Below are 27,083 nucleotides of genomic sequence, written 5' to 3' on the forward strand. Positions count from 1 at the left end.
GATCAAGAGAAGAAAGCTTTTGGTGCACAAGTTCATCTGTGTATTGTGTATATTGCATCTGTGTTTGTGTAGCAAGTAAAAAGAACAGCTTCTCGGACAAATCCAGTCTAAATAATCATCCTATCCTGGCCGTCCAGATACCAACACTGTGTCCCATGTGGCTTCATTACTGTTGCTGCTAATTAAGCAGCTCCAAATAAACACCATCTTCTGCCTTCATTAACACAAACACAGCAGCATCATCACATGCTTAAACTTGATGAAGTTGTTGATGCCGACACGGATAAGTATGGAAATACATTATATGCTTTTAACAATGTATAAAATGAACACTATATAATATGATGTATTTACTATTCCTTGTTGAGTTTATATTCCCAACTGTTTACATGTACACTACCATTTATGAATTGTCTTACCTCTTAGTGACATATGGCTTGTAGCAAGTAGTAATTAAAATGGCAGACTATCATTTGTTGAATATGAATCAATTTATCACATGGGTAAACAATTTACATAATGTATGTAACAGTATTTTACAATACTAGTCATTATAATAAAAACAGGTAACAGTGATGGACTTAAACTGATCTGATTAATAAATTCATTTCTTCTGTGTCAAATATGCCTCTCTGGAAAACAATAGTGGATATCAAAAGCAGATATTTTTGTTAAATCCCAGTTTAGAGTTGAAACTATTAGCTGATTAATTGATCAGTTGATCAACAGAAAATTAGCCTACAAAAATTTCAATAATTGATTAATTGTTTAGGCAGAACTCTGCACATTTGTACTTTGTTAATTCTAATATGGTGGTGTCTAGGAGGTATAATGTTTACACCATGTTCAACATCTTCATTTAGCGTGCTAACATGCTAAGGTATTCTAATTAGCACTCAACTACGATGACCAGATGTCCGGGTTTGTCTGGGAGAGTCCCAACAAATATCTCTACAACATTAAAATGCCATGATTTTCACCACAATTAAAATAATAATTATAATACTGTACTTGTTTTCAGTGCTTACATAGAAGCTTATCATGTTCTGTCCCACTCATTATTACCTAACCCAATAAAAATCAAAAACAATGCACCATGTGTCTGAATTCAACACTGATTGGTTGAAACCCCCAGTTTGGGGGTTTGAAAATATGGTCACACTACACTTAACACAAAATAGAGCCGTGGCTGATGGTTATGTCTCAGGTTTTTAAGTTAAGTGCAATGAAAGCTTTCCTACAAGTGTTATAAATCCCTTTAAAACCAAACATGGACAGACGTCAACCCCACTCCATTAAAAAAAAGCATTCAATGCATTATTCTGGCAACAGGGTGAGAAAATGTGGGTTAACCCTTTGCAGTTTCAGGGTAAACCTTTGAACAGCTGATTCTAAAGCAAAGCTGACACGTGCCATTCACGTTATATATGACCCGGTTTCATTTTATTTCTCCCCACAGCACAACACTATCAGCTCCTTGTCTTAGGAACAATACAGACAGACAGGGATGAAAAGAAACTACTCAACTGTTATTTTACTTTCCAATTTGGCATTCCCTCATCCAGGTAATCTTGATTCAACTGATAATCGACTTTTACTGACTCATACTGGAGGATAAAGCTGACTCCATATATTAACTCACTGTATGGATAATAGGAGAATCACAATGCATCCACCTCCACCTATAGTACATCCACCAGTAAAGACCACTGGATGGTGATGTGATTTATCAGCCGCCGCCAAGAGGGCAACAAATGAAGATCTAGCTTAATTAATCTGGGTCTGCAGTAAAAGTAATTACAAAAGAGCTGAGTGCGGAGAAATCATTGAATTGGGGTGAATTAAATCAGAGGTGTTCAAGAAAAATTATTCGTAGTCCTTTAAGGACAAGACATGCATGCTTTAAAAACTGCATGGCTAGATGCATTTGTTTTAGTGTCTATACATACTGTTCATGTCCGTCTGCATTCATACTATTCATACTATATATATATATATATATATATATATATATATATATATATATATATATATATATATATATATATATATTCATACTCATACACAGCAGTGTGTGTGTGCGCGCATGTGTGCGTGTGTGTGTTTGTGCGTGTTTGTGTGTGGAAATAATGAGCAGGAGATAAAACACAATTGTATGCTAAACTCACAGCACTTCAACATATTTCTCCATTACAGTTCAGAGTTCAACACAGTGCAGAGAAAGAAAAGCCTTTGATTATGAAGCTGTTAAAAACTAGAGCACAATGTAAACAGCAGACCGCCAGACTGAACTCGTACGTTTTCTTTCATCAAAACAGAATTGATCCCAGATTTGCATACAAAGACATTTGGCTATGAAATGCTTGGAATGTGCAAATGTTTGAGGCACTTGTTTGAAGACTGCAGAGTTGCCTTTTTTTTTCCACAGAGTTTTGCTTTCACAAAGTGTGAGGTTGGCAATGTCAGAGGAGCTGCAGACTCAGAGAAGAGCTGTGATAAAATGCTTCATAACCCCATGACTAAAGGACACCTCGCCTCTCATCTGGTAACCCTTCAAATCTCCATCTTTCCCCACCTTTCCTATTTCCAACAGTTTCCCCTTGGGCACCCTCTAAGGTGAGAAAAGGGTTGTATTACTATCCTATTTTAAAGTCACAGAAGACTGGAGCGTGTTGGAGATAAAAGGGGAGAGATTATCAATACATGTGCAAAGGTTGAAGGTAGCACAAACATCACAGCCTCACATTTTGAACTTTTAGTTTGAAACTGCATGGTTTACACTGATGTCACAAAATAGCAAATTAGCATCTTTTTAGAATTTGCAGTGTTAATGAGTGCTGATTTTTCAGTGACAATTATATGGAGCTGACAAGTTGATTGGAGTGTAGTTTGGTCCCTCACAGAGTTGATTAGCTCTGGGGCAATTGTTCAAAACTACATCAAAGTCTTAAATGAACTCTTATTACACTTGTTAAAAATTAACGTGTTTGATTTCTTTAAACCTCACTAAATATAATTATTTTGAAGTTAAATTAATGAGCTAGATCATGGATATGAGCTAAAGTATCTGCACATGATGTTGACTTAGGTTGCTTTTCTCTCCAAGCTTCGTTGAACCTCAAAAGCATATTCTGACATTTTGAATTTCTGTCTTTTTCATCACCTCACACTTGTCACATTGAGGAAGAAACTATTTTCAGCTGTCTAGTTTAATTTATTAGTTTGCTCACTGTATGTTCATGTGCATATGTATTTATTTAACAAAAGGGGCACTGACTTTGAAAAGTAAGACTGAATGAATCACACCTGTGAACAACAGAACAGATTAAAAAACATATTCTGCAGTAAAATTAACTGTCAATTAACAGTAAATGGGGGGAAAGAGTAACAGAAAAAAAACATTAGCTGGGAGACGTTATGACATCATAATGTGACACCCCACTGAAAATTCATGAGTATGAATTAACGAGTGCAAAAAGTGTCACTTCCAACAGATCAGCATTCTGACATGTTTCTGGGTGGTGTGTGTGTGTGTGTGTGTGTGTGAGAGAGTGTGAGAGAGAGAGAGATAGATAGCTAGAGGAATATTATTCACTCATTAACAACAGTAAAATGACTAATGCTGCCACATAGCACAAAGCTGCCCTGCATACTGGTTCTATAAAATCCAAATTACATCAGTGCTATTGCCACAACACATTAAGGATGATATACTTTTTGGTAAAGAATATGGAGAAAAATATCAGTATGGTCATTTTTGTTGAAAAAAACCAAATGGAGCTAAAGAGCCAGATATTTCAGGAGTTGATGGAGACCAAAACCAGAGCTAAAGGGAGAGTAAATATTTGATTCATATTCAACAGATTGCCAGAAACATGACTCCACTTGAATACTAATATAGCTCAGTATTTGCTGGATGTGTAAATAGACAACCGTCTAGAAAGTTCACCATAACAACTCACAATACCACTATATGGGGATTATACAGTATATTAGTATATGTTAAGATGTCTGTTGATTTAAAAAAAAACAAAACAAAAAAACAAACAAACAATCAGCAGTAACCCATGAAGCAGCCATGAACCTTTCCTTATTCCATTCCAGTGTGCTGGATTTGATAAAAATTTCACACCAAAAAACATCCTCACTAAACCTTCATCATTCTTTTCTGCATGGTCCTGAGTGCACACAGCATGCAGTGAAACCAGATCTGATGAAATTCTTTTTGGCGAGGACACCAAACTCACCTATTTCACGGTTGGGGAACACTGAGGCTACAGATGAAACAGATAAAATGCTTCTCCATTCAGTCCCATACAAATCATTTCCCTTCTACATCACTACTCATGTAGTGAGTGGTGAATGACATTTCCCCAGGCCAACTGTTAAACATGGTCTTCACATACACACACACGCGCACTGATAAAATGCATGCATATAAAAACAAACTGTCTTGTCCCTCTCAGCTTATTCTCTCTGTCTAACTCCCACTTGTGCCCTTTAATAATCTGAAGCAAGTCAAACTATTTTAGGTGGCATTAAACGCTGCCTGCTGCTTGCATATCTCCGATGCATATCACAACAGTGGTAAACTGCCCTGATTGTAACCTCCTACATGATGTAATTATCTTTGAGTTTAAGTTCAATATTTTGTCATTTTTCTATAAAATGCAAAACTGAATGGCAGTGGGAACAGAGTCAAAGGTTTTGAGCAAATGTGACATCTGACAGGGTGTGATTCATACTCAAACTGACAACGTTGTCAACATGGAGCATAAGTTCACAGCCAGTGAGACACAGGTATTTACCATAGAGGGGATCCTGGATGACAGTGACAGTTCCGAGTTGGCCAAAGCATATATCCACTATCATATGATAAAATCAAATTTTTTAATGAAAAAGTAAATATCAAGTGGCAAACAAAACATTGTGGCAGCAACAGGGATGCACCTACAGTATAAGTCGTCTTTTACCCTGCATACTTCACCATAATGTTTAACAAATAATATATATCTTTTAGAATCTACGGAACCAAAACAAATTATAAACAGAGAAAATGGTCTAAGTGAAACATTGTGTTTTACAAAGATCTGTTTTTCCTAAAGTGCTGTTAAAGGTATTTTTACAATACGTTTGTCCAAATCCAATAAACACCAAACTGCTCAAGATGACAAGAAAGCAGGAACAGTTATTGACTGGCGGTACTGTGAGGCTCTGATGTAAATGAGGGACAAAACACTAATGTTGTCTTTGGTAATAAAAAAAAACGTATTTATAATATCATAACTCTCAAGAGTGAGCAAATAGAGAACTTTCAATCATTTATAATCTGATAAAAATCTGTTATTTGATTATGATATAATTCTTTACCATCTAATTCACTTCAGAAATAAAATCTCAGATATTGTCAGGGAGAAAATATAATTACACTTTAACACTTTTTGCAGAGGCTATTTGCCAAAACTGATATCCATCAAATTATAATCCAAGTAAAAATCCCAAGAGTCTCAGCCTCAACATTCTCCTTATAGATGTAACAATATTTCTGTTCCTACAATAATAGTCATGTATACTAAGAAAAAAATAGAAACATAAGCTATGGAGAAAAGGTCAGCTTTTTAAACACGACAGAAGGGTTTCCAGAGTGCTGCATGATTCAGTGAGGGAGGGAACGTGAAGGGTTCTTTAAAGAAAAAGCTTTCAGATATATCAGACAACAGAAAGTTACTCTGTAGTTCTGACTATCATGGGAAGGTTATTCCACTATTAGAAAGCCAAGAGGAGAGAAGGCCTGTGGATAAGTGGAGCTCATTTTTCCGTAGGGAATGGGGGCAGGTGAGTCCAGTGATACAGGATGCTGCATTACCCTGAACACTATAGGACAGACCATGATCATGGTCATATGAGGGTGTAGCTCTTGTAACAGCTGTACAAGCAGATCTTTTCCAGGGTCCTTGACACCAAGAAGTTTGGTATTATTCATTGCTTCACCCACTGTTTTCCCAGTCTCTTCCCAATTCCATTCATCTAGCAGGCAGTACATCCCTCTCTCTTTCTCTCTCCCTCCTCTCTACCTTTTCACTCTCTCAGACATGTGGAGATGGATGGACAGTGTGTGCAGGAGTCCTTGGCTGAACTGTAGAAATGCTGACGTAGCGCCAAGCCCTCTAACAGCGCGATGACGCCTCTATCTGTCTCTTCACTCTCTCTCTAACACACACACACACACACACACACACCTAAGTAGGTGCCTGCACATAAACATGCACATAGATATATTAATGTGTGGTTGAACATATACACAGAAAAGTGCACGCTTGGCATGCATTTATGTGCTCACAAGATTTATGTGCTCACAAGTGCAAATGCACATCAACAGGCACTAGCATGTGCACATGTTAAGACCTGAACACACACCCTCTCTATCACAGCCCGTCTATCTAGTGATATCTTTATCACTCCATCCAGTCTTCTATATAATCAGCATCAGTCTCTTGTCACACACACACACACACACACACACACTCCTACCATCACCACCACAAACACAGACCCTCACACAGATGCCCCCCCCCCCCCCCACACACACACACACACACAGGTCAGCTGAGCGATGTTAGAGTGTGTATTTCTCCTCTGCTTGTGTTAAAGTGAGTCATCTATCCTTCCACAGCTTCATTACAACCTGCAAGGGCAAACACTATCTCTCACTCCCTCTGCCTCTCCAGATGGAGGGAGAGAGAGAGATAGAGATATACAGTAGATAGAAAGTGAAATCACTCTCTCTCTTTCTAGACCTCCCTCCTCTTGCCTCTCTCTTGTTCCTTCGTCTCTATATTTATCTTTTGTCTCTAAATCTATCGCCTTATATCTATGTTTTCAATCACACAGTCTTTCTCCCTTCCTCGCCCACATAGCCTTGAGCTAGTGCCAGCATGGTTAAGCAACTTGATGTAAACATTTTTTAACCCACTAAAAGATGCAGCTACATGAACGATACAGAGTAGACACAAACACAGACACATTTTTTAAGGTATGTGGACCCTCCTGTCCAGATACTTTTCGTTGGAGACATTTTTTTCATGGTTTCAGCCTCAAGTTCCAGGGAAAACTTAATGCAACAACTACAGTGATATTCTGGATCATAGTGTGCTCACAGCTTTGTGGCAACAGATTGTGAAAGGCCTTTTCAACCGTGACAGCGTCCCTGAGCACAAAGCAAGGTCCAAAAAGAAATAGTTTTCTGACATTGATGTTGAACAAGAACTAGACTTGACTGGCCTGCAAAGAGCCCTGCCACATCCCCCATGAGAGTGGAGGCTTTTTTAGCCGCACATTGAAGCCCTTGTTTTTGGAAAAGTAAATAAAATACTAAAATGTCACATATAAGTGTAATGTTAAGATGACCACATACTTTTGGCCATATAGTTTACGTAGATAAATTGAGGCATAGAAGGTAAAAAAGAGGTATTAAATAGGGAAACAGTCATTTCAAAGGTCGTATCTGTAGTGAGAGACAGAAAAGACAGAGACATATGAGAAGAAAAAGGAGAGGTTGTAGAAAGCTTCAGTTTTTGAGGCCTTACAGAGAACATGAATATTGCATAGCTAAAACCTCTTATTCTCTAAATTTTAAATGGCTAGCTGTTATCAAAAATAACCTGATCTGTGGAGCATTAGGAGGCTCGCACGCAACAGAGTGGCTTCTATGTTATAGGAAAGGAAAAGGACTGGTCTCAAGTTCAACTTGGAAGCATATTTCCAACTTTCTCATTTACAAAACTGTCTCCATTACCTATTGAGAGAAAAAAAGTCTTATTGCCACATCTTCATTCATGCATTTGTATAATAATAAGACATGTTTTGACTCATCATCAGAACACAAAACAGATGTTGTTAGTAGTAAGTTGAAGAAAAAAGTTATCATAAAACACTGACTTTGACTGGGACCCTCAAATAAGACACAAAACCTCTGCCTGACTCACCAAAGGGTAGAAACAGGATTTAAGCCTTGGACTCCCTCTACTGGCTCATATAACAGGCTGATAAAAAGGCTGTGGATACAGTGGGACATCAAGATGTCTCTTCAGTGGAACAGCATCGCTGAGGAAGATTATTATAAATTGTTGGAAAATAGACTTCAGCCAAATACCGGAAGTCTGAATCTGGAGGAGAAATGTTTATTTTCCCTAATAATTAACCAACAGACCAGTTTTTAATCCTTTATTGTCATTGTCTTTCAGTCACCAAGACAAAAACCAGCAGATGACAAGTGCAAGGGCTTGACTTGAGATGGAATTTTATATAGTTTAATGAATTATAGAAATGTAGTCAAGGAGTTTAAGAGTTAAAACAATTAATTTATAAGTTTCCTATTGATCCTTCCCCAAGGTCTCTTATCCCAACAACTGCAGACAGGCTCATTACTCTAAAAGACAACCTTATAGACAGTAGGGACTGATAAAGCTGGATCAATGCCACTGATCAGTTCCCACCTTAGTTAGGATAAGCGTACAGAAGTAGAAAAGACAGAAAGGGCAATTAAAAGCTTTCAAAGTTTTTGGGCTTGTATACGCCAGGAGCCTGATGTAACTATCCCTTTTCACCACAGTCTCAGGGAAGGTAGTTAAAAGGCAATCCCAAATCCAATCCATTATAGTGAATTAATAATCCCTAAAATTAAGCTGTTAAACTACCCTAGCCATAGAGTTGATGGAGCTCTGCATCTTTAACAACACTAACAGTCCATATTAGTCACACTCGCAGCTGTGTGGGGCTGTAATGCTTATTACACACCATAAAACTATGGCTAGATGAAAAATGATTCTTACCTCTAGTGGGAGAAAATATATAATATTTGACAGGTTTGGACCATGGAACTAAAAGAAAGGCTACATCATTTCCTATATCAAAATGTTTGTTTTTTTTCCCGTACGATGGTTGTTGCATTATATCATACTTAGCATGTCAGACTTAGCTACTCACAGACTTTCCCTAACATTAAATCTACTTAGCTCAGCATCAGTTTCAGCTGCAGATAATCAGTGTAAACAGTCTTTCTGGTGCTTTCAAGTGTTTATAATATATATAAGTCTGAAGGACCAGGTCACTGTTAGGCTATTGTATTTTTGAGGCTGACTTTTTTTTTGAGTGGAGCTTATGATCATATCACATCTTCATCAACAGATGGACTTGGCTTGCTTCCTTTTTTTAACATATATACTTACTTTGAATCTCATTTTCTAAGCCAACATGGATAATTAGTCCTCACTCAGAGAAGGCAACTCAGCAAACATGACCTGCTGATGGAGATCATGTGCTATGATTGAAAACTTCAAGGCAGATACGAAATGGACCTTGAGGGGAGACAAACAGTTGTTTCTATCAGCTATTACTTTCTGTTCTGCAAGTGTTCTGTCTTGCTGACATTCAACCAACATCACATGCATGTAAGCTGAAGAGATAACACGAATTTAAGACATGTCTGTATCAAAACCAAATCAGATCAATTTAAATAGGTTTTATTGACATGATTTTTGATGTCACTTTATTGCCCAAACTAATTTACATTATTATTATTATTATTATTATTATTATTATTATTATTATTGCATTTTTATGCAGTAATCATTCATAATGCTGTATTGTATTATAGGAAGTCCCCCTCTTCTGAACCCTCAGGGGCTGACTCACCAGCTTGCTACAGTACCAGGCTGCTTTCACCTCATGTGGCCTCATGGACACTCCCTCCTCCATGTCAACTGTACGGAAATCTGAACTTTGGGCGGACTGCTGTGCAGCCCATTCACTTCCCTCTTTCCTTTAGGCTACTACGGCCGTGTGTCACAGTAGCAACAGGCATGTAACTAAACCAAACAAAAAACTTCTGACGTGAACTTTTATAGGTTTTTTTTTTCCTCTTTCTCTGTCATCATGGCTGAGTCGGACGCGGTCGGGGCCTTATTGACTCTCAGGAGAAGGGCGACTTTCGCGGCGGGGAGAGGTGCGAGTCTGCAGCCGATGAACGGGGGGTCTGAAGCGGTGTTTCAGAGCTCGGAGACCGCAGACATTAGCGCCGACAGTGGCCCGAAGAAAAACCGTGAGCGAGTCCAGTCGAAACCAAAGAGTGAGAAAAAGAAACGCAGCAGTGACATTAGTGACGGAATGAGGTGAGTCACGTAACTTACCGAGTTGCTTCGTTTGAGGGAAGTTCAGAGGCGTTTGTTTTGTAATCAAATGGCTAAGGTTGAGCTTTACTTTGAGCTGCTGTTATTACCGTCTAATTTAGCAGGTGTCGTAATTAACGTGAACGGCGTTTAATGTGCGGCGGGAGGGGAGGGGTTAACGGCAGCGTGGGACAGGCGGGGTCATTTGGGGTCCTCCTGAACAAGCCCTGCTCATTTTCACTCATTCATTCATTCATTCATTCATTCATGCTTAGTTATTGTCCCAGTGCTGCCTGGCAGAGTAACAAAAACATTAGCACTCAGCCTCCATGACAAGTCCGGGGATAAACACAGCTAATGTGGGCTTCTGGGCTCTTTCATTGATCAGGGGTGTAACTAATGGGGGCCCCATGAAAAAGGAGTGAAATGTGGACTAGTTTAATCTCCTTAGGCCAACACTGCGTTCCAGTTGCATAATACTGAAGTATACCCTGTGAAATGACAAAACGAGGGTGCCAAGGGACATCATCAATAACAGCACAACTTTGCTCAGTTTTCAATACTTTACAAGTAGCAAGCAAATATGATTTTCCATCTGTTAATTACTTTCTGCTCTGTCTAAGCTACTGCCTTTCATTTGTTGTTGAAACCTTTGCATAATTATATAAATAAGATAATAAATTAATCTCCTTTGCATAACAGTCTTGTGGTTCATGTAAATCCCATATGACATTGTAACATCTATTAATATTAATAATTGATATCACAAACACAAATAGTCTAACAGAAATGGTGTGACGATTAAAAAAATAAAATCAAATAAGCTATCAACAACAAAGAACTTAAATTCAACAACAAATGAAACAGGTTAGTGTTTACTGGGTATGGATAATCCATTGATTTATATTTCAAGTCACTTAGTGGATATTTTGCATATTTGAGTATTTTTGACCAAGCGAATAGGGTCATTTGCTGCTTTAAGCCCTTATTTGGAGAAAATGACTTGCCCCTAAATAAAATCATAAAACAAAATAAATCAAAAAAATATTTAAAAAAAACGAACTTCTTATTAAAACTGACAGATGGCAGTGTATGTCTATAAAAAAAAAAAACACACACTGATCTTTTTTTCATATTTATCATTTGTTGTGCAATAATTGTATTCCATGTATCAAATGTAAATATGCCTAATTTAAGTTCATATTGTTCTTGAATGATCCTCACCTCCATCTATTTCTGTAGCTGTCACAAGAAACAGGAGTCCCTGCTGAGTTCAGCCAGTGGTTACAATAACTACAGAGGAATCCTCAACTGGTGTGTGGTGATGCTGGTAAGACATAAGTGTGTGTAATGTAAAGAAACACATTAACGGACACACACTGGAAACCATGTGTTGTATACATAAAGACTACATTTAAAAACACATCTAATGTTTGGCTCTCCATCCTGGCAAAACCAACATTTTGCCAAACAGCTTTCAGAAGACACTCTCAAATGTGGGTCAGTTTGTAAGTCTTGTGTAGTAGTGTGAACGGAAAAGTAGCTGTATGCAGGCATGCAGGACATAAGATTTGCATATACCCCCCAGTTCTTAGCAGTGTTAAGGAGAGAGCACTGTTTAAACCTAAGATGGTTTCAATAAAACATGATACAATGCTGACAGATCGTTTGGGGGATTTAGATTCAAAAAATCTTAGTTTCATGACACAATCAGAACAAAAGTTTTTCAAGTTTTCTTTTTTTTTGAGAAATCTCATGAAAACCCGGTTGTCATTAAATCTGAGTTTTCTCAAAACATCAGAATTATGTGCAAGTGCAGTAAAATAATTTAATATAATTAACAGGTTTATGTCAAACTCCTCATTCCTCTGTGCTTGGGAGAAATAACGGAATATAAGAATAGAAGAGGAGGCTAGCAAAGGCTTTTTGTTAATCCAGGCTTTGAACACAGATTTTTGTGTTCATCGCAGGAGGTTTTCCTTCATTCCCACTGAACTTCTGTCCCATCCCCAGGCATAGAGTCTTTGTGCTGGGTAATGAGATATTACAATCCATTTAGAAAGAAGGAGAGTGAGGAGGAGAGATAAAAAGAATGATGGGAGGAGGGGGATGAAGAGGAGGAGAAATGGGGTGAGGAGAGGAAAGAGGGATATATAGGAGAAGGGGAGCAACAGAAGGAGAGAAAAGGATAATGTGGAAGGATAAGTTTATTCAATTAAGAGGGAAGAAATGACTGAGAAGGATGAAAGAAACATAAGTAGGGAGAAAGGAGTAGGGGCTATTATTGTGTGACAGAGACACATAGCAAGACAGTTTTCAACTTTTGCCTTTTATTACAGGTGCTGAGTAATGCTCGCCTCTTCTTAGAAAACCTGTTAAGGTGGGTGAATTTTGAGTCTTTGAAAAGCATGTCATTTTTTATTCGTGTCTTTTTGTCACATAAATTATTGCCAGTTATATCTATAGGCTTCCTGCACTGCTTATAGTCAGTGTGTCATTCTTAAACAGAAATTACAGAGGTGTTTGAAATATACCAAAAAAAAAAAAAAAGAACCACGGTCTTAAAAGTTTAAAAAACTTCTTCCTGCTCTTACAAAAAGCTTTTACTAATCCTTCAACATCTCTTTGTTGCTCTGTTTTGACAATAGAGCTTATTCACAGCAGACATGTCAAAGCAGGGAAAGTACAGCCGTGGCTCAGGTGGTAGAGCAGGTTGGCTGATGGTGGTTCAGTCCCCAGGTCCCTCAAACCCAGGTTGCATCATAAAGAGCTTCCAGCATAAAACCCATGCCAAATTAAATATGTGGATGGTGATCTGCTCTGGTGACCCTTTACAGGAACAGCCCAAAGACAACAGCATCGCAGCAGGAAAAGTAAAGGTGTAATTAATACAACAACAACATCTGCATCTGACTCAGGGTCATTGAAATGGCTGACTGGGACACTTGCTTTTCCTGCTATGACAAGTCAAAATATCTGCTGTAAAAAAAAAAAAGTGTGTATAGGGAAATCTATATCTGGCATCAACTGTTAACAGCTGGCGAAAATTTAATCATCCATTTCCTTCGTGTTGTAAATATGCATGCAGTGTTAAGTTCTTTAACATTTGCAGAATGCTGACTTCTTTAAATCAAATGAAAATACATTTCTGTATTCCCACTCTTCACACATGCATTTTTTCTTTTTTAATTTGCCATTTCTGTTTTTTTTTTTTGTTTTTTTGTTCGTTTGTTTGCCAGGTATGGCGTGCTGGTGGATCCTATTCAGATTGTTTCCTTGTTCCTCAATGATCCGTACAGCTGGCCAGCAGCATGCCTGGTGATTGGTAGGTAAACTTTTAAAAACACCTGTCTCAAAGAGCAACACTATGGAAAGCAAACAATGCATTCTTGTGATGAAGATGAAAATGCTGAATAGTTGTTGAAAGTTCTGTTAATTGTTGATACAAATGATTATTTGATATGGGTCATTTTAGTTTGGGTGGAAAATCACTACACAATGTCACCTGGCAAACAAAGAATGAAAAGCTAGTACCAACTCACAGTGGTTTCAGTAAAGAATAATGGAGGCGTGGGAGTCGTATGCAGCTTTGTGGATCTGCGCACCATATGTCTGACAGTGCCCCTAAACAATTCTGTTGAACCATTTCAAGTGACGTACACTCACGATTTAACTGAAAATAAACCATAATACTTAGATAACTGGGTGAAGTAACTGGACTGCTTTTAAAACAGTAAACATGTTTTCGGTTTTTTTCCACTTAAACAGCGTAGGTGGTGTGATCTGCACCATTTCAAGCCATGCCTTGTTTCAAGACACATGCGAGCACATGCTATATTCAGAGTTCTTTCAGCGTTTATTTTTATGGTATATCGCAGTGAAAATCTGCAGTGGTGCAACTCAGTGTCTCTAGAGGGACAATCACCTGCCCTATATACTGCACACTGGTACTGTGCTGCAGAAAGAGGTGGTGAGATAAAAATGGGGAGCAAAACGATGAGAGAGAGAGAGACGAGTTTGGGGAGGGGGCATGTAGAGGATGTAGATGAAGAATTAAATGGAGGAGAAAATGAGAATGCAGGAATGAAAGGAGAGAGGCGAGAGGGAGAAGAAAGGAATGAAGAAGGAAGTGGTGCTTTGACACAGGAGAGGAGAAGAGGGGTGGGACTGGAGTCTGTTTACAGTAGCAGGACAGTACAGCAGCTCATTCCCAGAGGGCATTCAGTACTCACTGCAGCAACATGCATTCACACCAGACACAAATGCCCCAACACACAGTAAATGAGTAGTCTTCACTTTGTGATAATCTACCTGCAAAGTGGGTGAAGTTTGGAAAACCAGTCTAGGAGGTTTTACGTTTAGCCAACTGACCTGTGAGTGACCAAAATGAAATGAGTTTGACCCTAATGTAAGCTAATGTGAGGTATTTCACTACATTATAAGTGTGTTGCTTCCAAAATGTCTCCCAAAAGCTGCTCTGGAGATACCTGGTGAAAGGTTTATGTGCATCGAACAGGTGCTAAATGGTGCTGTTTGTCTCAGTTTGATGCACGAGTGGATGCAATAGCTGCTGTTTGTCAAAGATGCTGAACAGGCCTGTTGCCAAAAGGGATGTAAAAAGCACATTAGGAATAGCATGCTATGAATTTCTTGTCATTTCCGCTCCTCAGATAGTCGAGTCTTTATGTTTGATGAACAGCAACCCACCCTACCCCCACATCCGTAATTTATCCTGGATAACAAGATTTGGACCATAGTCTCTGGTTGTTCTTTTCCACATTTGGCAACCACATATACTCTGCAAAAAGATTTTAAAAAATAATATATGATCAAAATCTTATTTGGTTGAATTTTGAAACACAGCCTGATGGCAGGAACAACAGTGTTATTTTTTAATTTTTTATTTTTTTTCAGTGGAGCATATTATGCTGAATGAGGATGTTTGGAAGTTACACCATAATAATGTTTCATGATACTGCCATTTGCATATCCTCTGAAAATTAGTTATCCCTGTGTTAAAAGCCACTTGGTTAAAAGAATTACTGCGAGGAAATTACAGATAGTTGGTCCCCTGACTCTGTGTGATTTTTGTTTACAATGCTAAGGTGTTTCAAAGGGTGAGATAAAATGTGACATCTGCCTAAATACAGAATCTCATGTAACTATAATGAATATCTTTGCAGAAACCTGGTGAAGCGATGCCTACTTCATTTAAGTAACTGAAAATTATGACGGGTTGAATAAAAAATGTTTTCATTTGCGCCTAATTAGCTTGTTTGGTGCACATATTCAGTTATCATCACATGAAAAAGAGTTGTGCCTGTAAGGCATCTGCTCCTTCTTAGAAACTTCTTGTCTCTTCAGTATATCGTAAGGTCAAAAACAAGCATGTGACTGAACCATTGAACAAACTGACTTGGAATGGCATTGCTGATGGATAGTCGCACTGATGACAGGACGATAAGACCCACGACTCAAAATGTCTGTTTACAATGCCGTTTACACATCTGTTCACTCTAGATTAGATGGATTGACATGCTAATGCTCTGATTAGGGTCTTAAAATGGAACAATTGCTGCAATTATGTGCCATCAGTGTGGCTCAGCCTAGTCTAGTCAGGGTAATGAGCAATCTACATACCAGTGGTTTCCCTAAATTCATTCAGCAGTGAGTTTCCCTGCAGTTTAACCTGACACTGCTGCAAGATAAAAAAGGGAAAATCAACATACAATTTAGCCTAATTTGCACCTCAGAGAATCAGGGTTAGTGGCAACACTTAATGCATAATAAAGTGTGCGTTAAAGACAAAACAGGGGACCACAAAATAACTATTTTTGGCTCAAATATGTCCCAAAACTAGCCCTGCTTTTCTAAAATGTGAATATTCTAACTGTTAAATACAAAGGAAGTTCTCTCATATCACTTTTCTGGGGTCAGTTTGGCAGCTGAAAAGCCTAAACCAGAACAAAATGTAGTCTTGAAACCACTTCACCACTTCTATAAAAAAATATCATTCATGTCTTAGTTCATCACTAAAAAAATTGAATCCTGTTGAGTCCCAATCCTGTCTTTTGTATATATGATGGATGCAAAATGTCTTCAATTCCTAATCCAACCAGAAAAGCTTGAGAGTCTTGTTTGATAAGATTCATGTTTTCACTTCAAATGAGTCATCATGTTTCTTTATAGTAACAACTATAGCAGCTATAGTAGCAATATTGTTTACTTTAAGGTTAAGTTTAACAAAGCTTTTCAGAACTCACTGGATATTGTCAAAATAACCTGTTTGAAATGAGGAGACCAAGTCCTCTGTGACCCAGGGTTCCCAACATATCCCATATTTTTGGAGACTGATCTCCACGGGGGCACCTAACGTGGATACTCCCATCTTTTTTGCGAATGAGGAATAAAACAGTTCATGAATGCCCGGTCTAGCCCTAAGCAATGCACACATTGATTGTGACCATCCTTTATTGGCATCTTTATCCCACAGCTCACAAAAGGTGTGACCTACTGGGCGTGCCATTTTCTGAAAACAAATATGTGTGAATGTATACGGGAATAAATGCTTGTGTAACTGAGGAGGAGAATGTGCCGCCAGTGGCACTATTCACCACCCATACATCCAACACACTGACACACCTAAGTGGACCTTGGGGGCGTGCTGGTTTTTTCCTGTTTGCTTTCTGTGAAATTACCTGCGGCTCAAGTATGCTCGCTTGCATTGTCTGAGGTCGGATGCCATGAGGGACTACAGCTGTGAGTGTTAGATGGTGCTGCCGGACTCAAGGATGATTTGAATTTGGTGGTCAAAGGTCAGGGTCACTGTGACCTCAAAAAACACATTTTGTTTGCCACAGCTCATGAATTGATACAGTAACTATGACACAATTTAACACAAAGAGATTACATTTTTTTTTTCCAAATTGTCAAAGATTAACTTCACTGTGACATAATAATGTTCTGCAAAAACACTTCTGCCCTTTATTCAACACTGTAACTGGGGGAGATCATGACTATATTTCCTGCAACTTGGCCGGTTGGAGGAGGCTTGCAACCGCAAGGCAGTAATTGTTGTTACTTTCATTTCATGATTAAGTGGATGACAGTTTTACACTAATGTTTAAAACATTATTAGACCTAAGTAAGAATTATGTGTACCTCTAAAGAATCTTTTTTTTCTGGGACTCAGGGTCATACTCTCATCCTGTTGGGAATCCTGTGAGGGGCAAAACATGAATCTGGATAAAGATAAACTGACATGAGTCTCTCATTGTGTTTTGCCAGTGTCCAACGTGTTCATTGTGGTGGCTCTCTACACAGAAAGGCAGCTGTCAAAGGTGAGTGGGGAAACCCTGCTTAGACTTACACATCAGAGCACTGTGGATTTTAACTGAACTGTTGAAAACAGAGCACTTTCGCAACCCCCAGGAGGGATTATTTTTCTAAAACTGTTCTCTTAAACTGACTGACTAGCTGACCCTCCCCAGCTGCATCTGCATATGTTAAGTGGTAAAATGGGGAAATTAGTTTCACCATCTGCATTTAGGACATATTCAGTCATGCTCTGTCTGTTAGGCATGAATATGGAACATTATGAGCCTTTTAGAACTTTACTAGGCCACCGTAACTCAAAATGTAGTTCTGTTTTGCTTCACTTTTCAAAAGCAAAGTAAACAAATGCTTAAAAGATTTTTATGTTTAGCTGCTTCATCTTTGTCAGTGTTTGTAGAATGAGCTCAAAGCAAAAAAAAAGGAATAAAGTGAAAAATTTGCAAGCAAAATAAAGCCACTTAGTTGGGTGAGAGTGGTTTAAAATGGGACAACTCACTGTTTTTAAGATTTATTATAAAAACTCCTGCTGCTCCTCTGTGTCTCTCTTTACTCAGGGTTCATTCAGTGAACTTGTGGGATTTCTGGTCCACTGCATTAACATGGCAATCATGCTGACATTCCCTGCTGCAGTGGTTCTGCTGGTCCCCTCCGTGACCCCAGGTAAAATGGTTCACACTGTTACTAAAATACCATCTCTGCAACCTTGGTACAAACTACATAACTGAGACAAATAGTCGACTGAAACAGTAGCAATTTATGCAGCCAAACCATTATCCATTCATTGGTAGTTTGCAATGTAGCCATGTGTATAAAACAGAAGATAATATGATTGTAATGGGAGATTAGGAGGACTTTCACATCCTTGCCCTTCAGAGAAACAGATGACCAGTTTGATAGTGCAGTAAAAAGACATGTCTTATAGAGAGTCATAATTGGAGTAGGTTAGTGGTAATGGACCAGTTGGTCATGACTGGATTATTTCCAGCTGGCTCTAAGGAGAGGAGAGGAGAGAAGAGGAAAGGAAAGGAAAGGAAAGGAAATGTGGTTTGCAGTACAGGGTCATTTAAGGGTCACATTCCTCTCTGTTCATTCGGCTACATGACAGAAACCATGGCCACCCTCCACAAACCATGCAGTTCCCTTATGATGCAATTGCAGTACTGAACATGACATGATGCATAATATGACTCAGTGCTTAAGAAATACAGATATTCCCCTTTTAAATGTTGCTGCTTAGTTGTTAGTAAATGACTCAAGAGTTATTTCTTCATCACAAACAGCACATTTCTCGTTTTGGAATAATAAAGTGCATACATCTAATGTGATGGGTTTTGTATCCACTGTTTCCCATTACCCCAGGCCGACCTGCATCTATTATGGTATAATTTGGTGAAGGGTTTGATGTGTCTCATGTCTGCACTCAGAGTTGTAAATTATTTCACTGCTAAGGTCACATTTGTTACTTTAACCCTCAAAGGTTCCATAGTTGGAGCATTTTTCACGCAATGTATGAAGCTCAGATTTTGCCTCAGTCTTTTACTCTTCAAGCTTTAGTTGGATCTCAAACTTTACCACTATCATGAGACAGAGTTTAAAGTGTAATGTGGCACACACTATATTGTAAATTTTAGTCCAAGAAAATTCCTGTTTTATTTATTTGCTCCTCTTCCATTTCTGTATATTCTCCTCTCCTCTCCTCTCCTCTCCTCTCCTCTCCTTCTCTGTTTTCTCACTGGGAGGTCAAGGAGTAAAGGAATCAGTCCATCTGTCTGTCTGTTCTCCTCTCTGTACTGCTGTTCACACAGGAAGGGCGATGACAGAGGGCAGGTGTGTGTATGTACAGATATATATGTGTGTGTGTGTGTGTGTGTGTGTGTGTGTGTGTGTGTGTGTGCAGGGAGCTATTGCATTTACTGGACACTGATTATGTAACCAGTATTCAGCCATTATACAAGAAGCAGAGTACAAGGATCTCATATCAAGGTTCATTTAAAACTGTATTGGATTTATTTTGAGGAATACTGTACTGATGAGGGAGCTCTGTTCTGTACTGTCTCCTGCCATTATTTCATTATTTCCTCTGTGTTTGATGTGCCAAATCTGGTAGAAGGCGTGTGTTTTACAAGTAGGTGTAAAACACACTGTAACACTGTTTATGCAACCAGTAATCAGCCATTATACATTAAGCAGTATGCTTAGAGGTGTTAAAGTCCTGGAAAGTTTTGTTGAGCTGTCTTCATTATAAACCATGATGAAACAATTGACATAGAGAGCAACAATTAAAATATGAAGAATATAAACTTGAACCACTTTTTTTTTTTTAGCTTTTTTTGGACACAGGTACTCAAACAGCTCTCAGTGTAATGAATGAGAAAAGAAGCAGAATAATTTACATGGCTGCAGCCGGTCAGCTTTAATGTCCTTTTAGTTTACATCTACAGATCTAAACTTGATAATTATCCATATTGCACAGGCTAGGTGTGGTGTGTTAGGTGTGTCAACTTGGCATCTGATGTACATGCAGAAGGCATCATGGTACTTGATGGAGCTGAGTCTGGCGTTTCTGGCAATGGAACCACTTTAAACCTTCTACCCTTATCAAGATACTCCCCAAAGAGAAGAGACACATCTTACTGCGAAAAATGAAGCATGTCGACTTTCATCAGTGAATCGTCACATTCTCTCTTTGCCTCTCTGCTGCTGGTGGGAAAAAAAAAAGCAACACAAATCATGTAGTCAACCTAGCTGAGACTTTTGAAAATTTAAAGTGGGGGTTGGTGAGTTCCCAGGCAAATTCATGATGTGGGTGGGTAAGTGTGAGTGGGTGATAACTGGCTCCTCTGGCATGTTTTTCCAGTTAAGCTCCGCCTTTTTGGATGTGTGTTTGTGATCACTATCTACAATGACTGTCTGGCTGCCACACTGAGCCAGAGAGACAGATGGTTAATGGGTAAGATCTGCTGTAGTTTGATGTCAGGTGTGCTGACCTCCACCTCACCCTGCAGGCACAACAGGCAGTTTTTGTTTGTGTGTGCATTTGTGTGTGTGTTTGTCAACATGTATGAGTTTGTTAGTACACACATGCGCGCATACGCATCCTTTTCTGTTAAGCATATCGTGACTATTGTTAAAGCCCTGGTAGGGAAACTGCTCAGTTGGCCTGTGTGTGTGTGTGTGTGTGTGTCTGTGTGTGTGCACATGTTCATGTGTGCTCGCAATTTTCAAAATAGGTTTATTATCAAATCTGTTTTCCCTTAATGACAAATAAAGAGAAACACTGGCACAGTTTTATGAGTGTGCACTCATCCACACACACCACACACAAAAACAACACGGGGACTGGCACAGTTACACTGCTCTCGTTTTGAGTTGAGATGATTTATTTTACTCGGCATATTTTGCTGTTTGCTAAAGACCAAATGATGAGTGCTCTTTCTCTCTTTCCCTTCCTTTTTATTCTCTCTTTGTGTTTCTCTTGCTCATTCTGCTCCTGCCTCTCCCTCCATCCTCCATCCCACACTTTTTGTTCACTTTCTTCTCCTCTTTCTCTCTGTCCCCTTCTCCCTTCTTCCTCATTATTTTCTGCCCTCTAGTGGCTTTCCCTCATTTCTTCTTCTCTGTGGTTACATGCTCTTGCACTACAGCTATGTCCACGTCACAATGTTAACTGTGAGCTCTCTCTCTCTCTTTCTCTCTCTCTCTCTCTCTCTCTCTCTCTCTCTCTCTGTCAGTTGGTGGTGCATTCGTACTTGGTATTTACACCATTCTCTTCCTAAAGCTGTATTCCTATAAGGATGTCAACATGTGGTGCAGAGAGCTAAGCACTGTCAAGGCCAAGAAACTGGCCAGGTCACTGTCTTGTAAGTCTCTCACACACACACACACACACACACACACACACACACACATACACACAGAGGATTTGCTACCCAGTGTAAAACATAACTTTAAATTGATTTCTTGCCAAGTTTCTGTGAATGCTTTAAACTTGTTCCTCACCCATGAGAGGTTCCTTGCTCATGCTGTTACAGTGACATCTAAAGGCAAACTTGTGATACTGCAGCTCTAAGATTAAAAAAAAGTATGTATACCGTATTTGGAAATCAATAACTATTACAGATGTGTTTTGAAATTGTGGCTGTGAACCGAGCATTGTTTTTTATTTGATGTTTACAACTGTCACTATTTTTATTTTCATTTAACCCATAAAATAGAACATTACAGAACACGATTTCGATTAAATGTCTTCATATTAAGCATAGGTGTTAATGCATTCATTGTTCCACAGGTCCCTCAGCACAGTATCTCAACGGAGGTGACCGTAAGGTGTGTTATCCAGGCAACCTCACCATCAGAGGTACTCCAATGCACCTTTCTATTGTTTGCATGAAACTGAATTGATCATGTCCCTGTCATGTACCACTGCCTCTATTCCATGTCTCATTTTGCCACATTTTGATTAATTGTCTCATTGACCTCCTCTGTCTGTCTCTGTAGACATGTACTACTTTGTCTTCGCTCCGACTCTGTGCTACGAGCTCAACTTCCCTCGCTCTCCTAAGATTCGCATGAGTTTCCTGCTGAGGAGACTGTTTGAAATGGTGAGGACGTATCTCATGTCTACATCAGCCAGAAAATCCCTATGTTTACTGAAGCTGTGTGCTTAAGTGATAAAGGGGCCCCTTTTCCTCATAATGATCAATCTAAGTGTTTCCTAAAAGAGTTTCTGTGAAGCTTCTCCCAAAGTACTTAAGAGCAAGTCTGTCTGCACAGCTGTAAAGAGCTTAAGATTTGCTGTAAGTGATTGTGATGAGGTTGATCAGTTCATTTTGAAGTAAATTCTTATTTGAGGTTAAATTCTGGGTCTTATTTTTGCGGTTTTGGGCGCCATTTGTAGTGATTATGATATAACATTTACACACTGAGTTAACCAAATTTCTGAGATCTGGGGACAACATGAATCAACATCTGAACAGTTTGTAGAATTACTTGGATGTCTCATGTACTGATGTATAACTTCAAAACAAGAGCTTCTCTGTTTGTTATTTAATACATTCACCCTATACTCTGTCAACTTTTGGTAATAATGACAATTTATTGCAGCGAGATAATGTCAGTCACTTGAATGTATGTCTTTCTCCACAGCTGTTCTTCATCCAGCTGTTAGTTGGTCTGACTCAACAGGTACAGTCTAATGATCTAAACCAGAACTGATGTATGGTGATACAGTCTGCTCTCCATTCAAATTCTAAGAATGTTAATCTTATCATTTATATCAGTAATAAAAGGTTGTTTTTTTTTCTTGCTCTCTTTCAGTGGATGATTCCCATCATTCAAAGCTCGATGAAACCACTAGAGGTGAAGAAGACATGAATGACAGTGAAGAACAACATGGTGTCATATTGTTGTTAGATGCAAAGCACAGCTGTGCATTTGTTAACCTCTCCACTCCTCTTTTCTCCTCTAGGACATGGATCTTTCCAGAATGACTGAGAGACTCTTACGATTAGCTGTGAGTAAAAACCCAACGCATGGAGTAAAATTACTGCAACCTTTTACTAACCTTGTTTGTCCCCAGAACTTCATAGGATGAAACAGCCCGACACAGAACACACAGAAAAACACAGCTGCGTCAATAACCACTATTTGTAAAGGCCGTGAAGATGATTTTCGGCTCTTCTGTTTTGAATTGAAATTGTACCTCACATTTACTTCCAGCAGGAGATCACAATAAAACTAACACACTGCTCCACAGTCACAGTTAGTCCAACTCCAAAGTATTTCCATTTCAGTGGCATCTTTTCAAATTGTTTCCATTGCACAAATGAATACTTTTTAGACTGCATATTGCGCAGAGTCGTGTATATTGTAGCTTTTAGCTCACTGTACATGAGAATGTACTATATCTCATTATGACTATGCTGAGATCATGGGTGGGAAAGATGCTTAAGTTTTATATCATGCTCTGACTTGTAGTTAGTTTTGACATCTCCTCCCAAAGGTCTCGCACTTATATACTTCATTTTGGTTCATTTGGATGCTCCATTTCTCCTACTCCTCTCTAGGTTCCTAATCACCTGCTGTGGCTGATGTTTTTCTACTGGTTCTTCCACTCGTCTATGAACTTCACTGCTGAGCTGCTGCGCTTTGGAGACAGACAGTTTTACAAGGACTGGTGGTAAGTTTGTGTGTCTGTTTGTGCTTGTGATGTTTGTGAATTTTATGAGGTGTGATGTGCTGAAGGACTGACAGCTCAGAGTTGCTACAAGCACTGGTATTTGCATGTGTGCGCAGACAATTGGAGAAAATTGAAAAGTGTGTGTAGTGTAAGCATGTGTGGAAGATAAGCTCGGGGGAGAACAAGAGCTTGGAAATCCTTGTTTCATAGTGTTTTGTGAAAGTTTAAAACCCTTTGGGCTTTTACAGCGCCCTTTCTAGACTCAAACAATTACATTTTTGACACATCATTTTGTGTATTGTACCTTCGCTGATAATACTAAATAATTTTCATCACTCAGTGTACTGTAGGATAATTACTATGATTTCCTTTTGTCCCACTTGATTATACAGTTATTAGACTTTTTCATGTCCATCAAAATTAATTAAACTACCATAGAGCCATTATTTATATCCTGTAATGCTTCAACACTCCTGACTCTTCTTTCAGGAACTCTGAGACAGTGACATATTTCTGGCAGAACTGGAACATCCCTGTACACAAGTGGTGTCTTCGGTGAGTTGCTCACACACTAACACATTGAGAGGGAGCAGTGAAGTTCATAGAACTGAGCACAGGGGACCACAGCAGGTTTGATACCGGGAGAAAGAAGGGACCCTGATGTGTTTGGGAAACTCATTCATCTGGCTGTGAGAGAGTAAGTGGTAGTAATAAATACAGTGCCCAAAGCCAGTTCCATGTACACTAACATAGCAGCAGAAGAAAGTGCAGTGAGGTTATATTAAACAAGAGAAAGCTAATAAAAGGCTATTTAGAGGTTTTAAAGACTACTTACTCTGACTTCCTATCAGTTAAGAAGACACTTCAACATACTAGACAGCAGGAAATGAAATAGTAAATGACTGATGGAACAAATGAGTGAACTCTTTTCTACAAGTTGTGTCAGCCTGTATGACTTTTCTAATTTATGAGTCCAAAAGGCAAAGATCTTCAGTTTACTTAGAGCAGCAAATCCCAACCTTTAAGAAGTTAAAAAAAACAGTATTTTTGCTTGAAAAAGAAAATTAATGGTTGATATACTAATTGTTTTAGCTCTGATCTGTGTATCAGCTGATTTGATAATCCGTCCCTCTGTCTGTCTTCTAGCCACTTTTACAAACCGCTGCTGAGGAGAGGATTTAGTAAAATAGTCAGCCAATCAGCTGTCTTCTTCTTGTCGGCTTTCTTCCATGAGGTAAGAACCACTTTTAATGTTAATCTATGCACTGCAGACTAGTCTTAGACTAGTCTCAGTGTAGATCAGTCACTAGTTACCTCTGCTTAATATTGGAGTTTTACCCTCCCCTCTCCATGTCTTCAAAACTCTAAAACCTCTGTCAGGAAAATGCTGCTGTACAGATGGTGATAAAATAATTTCCCCCTGTCTGTCTCTGCCTCTCAGTACCTGGTCAGTGTCCCTCTCAGGATGTTCAGACTTTGGGCCTTCATGGGCATGATGGCTCAGGTAAGGCTGAAATAATAATTTTCCTTTAAAAGTGTATAATCTGTATTGTGATTGGGGTCAAACAAATGATAGGTATAGATAGGTTAATGGTAGGTCACACAATAAGTCAAAATAAAGACAAGTGGATGATGTTCCTTTTGACTTCTATGGGTTATTTTAAAATGTGTTCTCAGTGTTCTAGCGGCTCTAGCATCATTAACTTCATTAATGACCTTATTTGCATAACAGGCCATGTTTTATGTATCATGGGGAATATGGTGGGACAATAGGCAATATAAGTGCCTCTTGTTCTTTGCTGACTCTGTTGGTTCATTATTCATTATAGTTTGCTGAGTCATACAACACAGACAACAGACATATACAAAAAATACACACAGAAAATTGAGACTGTTATTGGTCATTAAAAAAACACAATCACCCACTATGTTTATTTAATTACCTTTTTTTATTGACTCATCAGCTTCCATTAGCCTGGTTTGTTGGTCGCTTCTTGCACGGTAACTACGGCAACGCTGCAGTGTGGATGTCCCTCATCATTGGTCAGCCATTTGCCGTCCTGATGTACGTCCATGACTATTACGTCCTGCACTATAGACAGGAGGCTGACTGATACACACACACACACACACACACACAAACACACACACAGTACATGGTAGGTAACAAATACTGTCCTCTGCATGTCAGGATGAGCTGATCACATCTCATAATGTTTACATTAGACACCTTGGCCATTGTGTGTACCTGCTGGAAAAGCTAAGGATAGCTTATGGAGGCAGATCTATTTTATTATTTATAGTGGACAGTGCGTGAGAATGTCAGTCTTTAAACACTACTGTACAGTAACTAAGTGAGGAATGTGAAATAGTAATGCAGCATGTTACTCAGGTGATTTTCTTGATTGTCTTGTTAAAACCGATGACTGCACAGTTTGGGCTGAATGTGAGTTGAATAAATAATTTATTGTATTCGGTACAAATCATAAAGTTACATAAAGTTTTTCTTCTTCGGTTGTGGACAGTAAGGTGACCAAAGCTGAATTTTATAAAATGTTAAGTCGACAGCATGATGCAAGTGCCTTGTTGGAGGTTATGATCCTCTGTGTTTCTTCCTTCCTTTTTGTGAGCCAAAGGGGTCTTACTGCGAGATGGAAACATCACAAGGAACAATAAATGTATGCCGACAGGATTTTATTAATAGATTATTTTTTTATATTTTACTTTGTCAGCTATAAAAAAGGCCAGTGTTACTGTATGTCTGTGTTTATATATATATATATATATATATATATATTCCTGGTGTGCCATTACAGTTATACAGCACATATCAATACATTTTTGTCTATTGATTTTTTTGGATCAGAAAAATATAAAGTATGCAAAATCTGATTCTGCATCAATGATTTTTGTCAGTCTAGCATCTCACTAGACTGTTGCCAAGTAATGATGTCTAATGATGTGCACAATGTGTGTGTCTGAAAATAAACATTCAAAGAGTTCAACGGAAGTCTTGTTATTAAGTGTGTGCTGTTTTGTGCCATTGTTTTTCATGTGTGTAAACACGAACCAACCTGAAACTGACAGAATTTGTTCTTGAAATTGAAAGACACAGAGAACCAGAGATGGAATTTCGAAACTTTCATGTACTGGTCGTACAGCTTCTGACAAATGAATGCAACTGACTTAATACTCTGAACTGAAGCTGGTCCAAAAGTGTCTTGTTTCAGTCCGTCTTGTTATAATTTTAAGTCGGGCTCCAGTTTTTTGTCCACCTTGACTCGTAAATGTACAGGTCCAGATCACAGGGGAGGCGAGTGCGTGTACGGTTTGTAGGGCTTTAAAAATAAGATTGTGACACCAAGCCTGAATCATAGGCAAGAACAACTTCCACTGTATCAGAC

At 38.8% G+C, this 27,083-nt stretch overlaps 1 protein-coding gene and 1 long non-coding RNA gene across 2 annotated transcripts in view; one reads left to right on the top strand and one right to left on the bottom strand.

Moving 5' to 3' along the window:
* LOC139613050 (uncharacterized) overlaps nt 1–10,793 on the bottom strand; it is a 24,186-nt gene extending 13,393 nt beyond the window's left edge. The window contains exons 1-2 of the long non-coding RNA XR_011686677.1: nt 10,188–10,793; nt 7,986–8,103 (exon numbers count right to left, since the gene is read on the bottom strand). This is a non-coding gene — a long non-coding RNA (uncharacterized lncRNA). The remainder of the gene's footprint in view (nt 1–7,985; nt 8,104–10,187) is intronic.
* On the top strand, nt 9,609–26,684 carry dgat1b (diacylglycerol O-acyltransferase 1b). Its single transcript, XM_071469352.1, has 17 exons — nt 9,609–10,169; nt 11,409–11,496; nt 12,506–12,546; nt 13,406–13,491; nt 17,454–17,506; nt 18,056–18,161; nt 21,233–21,361; nt 21,790–21,858; nt 21,999–22,102; nt 22,647–22,685; nt 22,818–22,859; nt 22,969–23,013; nt 23,567–23,679; nt 24,169–24,234; nt 24,826–24,913; nt 25,121–25,183; nt 25,644–26,684. The coding sequence occupies exons 1-17, from the start codon at nt 9,934–9,936 to the stop codon at nt 25,791–25,793; spliced, it is 1,518 nt and encodes a 505-aa protein (XP_071325453.1). The 5' UTR covers nt 9,609–9,933; the 3' UTR covers nt 25,794–26,684.
* The last annotated feature ends 399 nt before the right edge of the window (nt 26,685–27,083 follow it).

The sequence above is a fragment of the Trachinotus anak genome, unplaced genomic scaffold (genome assembly GCF_046630095.1).
Source record: "Trachinotus anak isolate AG129_WGS33_773 ecotype Australia unplaced genomic scaffold, CSIRO_AGI_Tana_v1 ptg000032l, whole genome shotgun sequence".
Classification (NCBI taxonomy): domain Eukaryota; kingdom Metazoa; phylum Chordata; class Actinopteri; order Carangiformes; family Carangidae; genus Trachinotus; species Trachinotus anak.

What these genes read in the sequence shown, in the direction of transcription:
- dgat1b (XM_071469352.1), top strand. Translation starts at nt 9,934, where the DNA reads ATGGCTGAGTCGGACGCGGTCGGGGCCTTATTGACTCTCAGGAGAAGG. An exon ending in AGCAGCATGCCTGGTGATTG is followed by an intron (nt 13,492 to 17,453) that starts GTAGGTAAACTT and finishes GTGTTTTGCCAG; the next exon opens with TGTCCAACGTGTTCATTGTG. An exon ending in TCATGGGCATGATGGCTCAG is followed by an intron (nt 25,184 to 25,643) that starts GTAAGGCTGAAA and finishes TTGACTCATCAG; the next exon opens with CTTCCATTAGCCTGGTTTGT.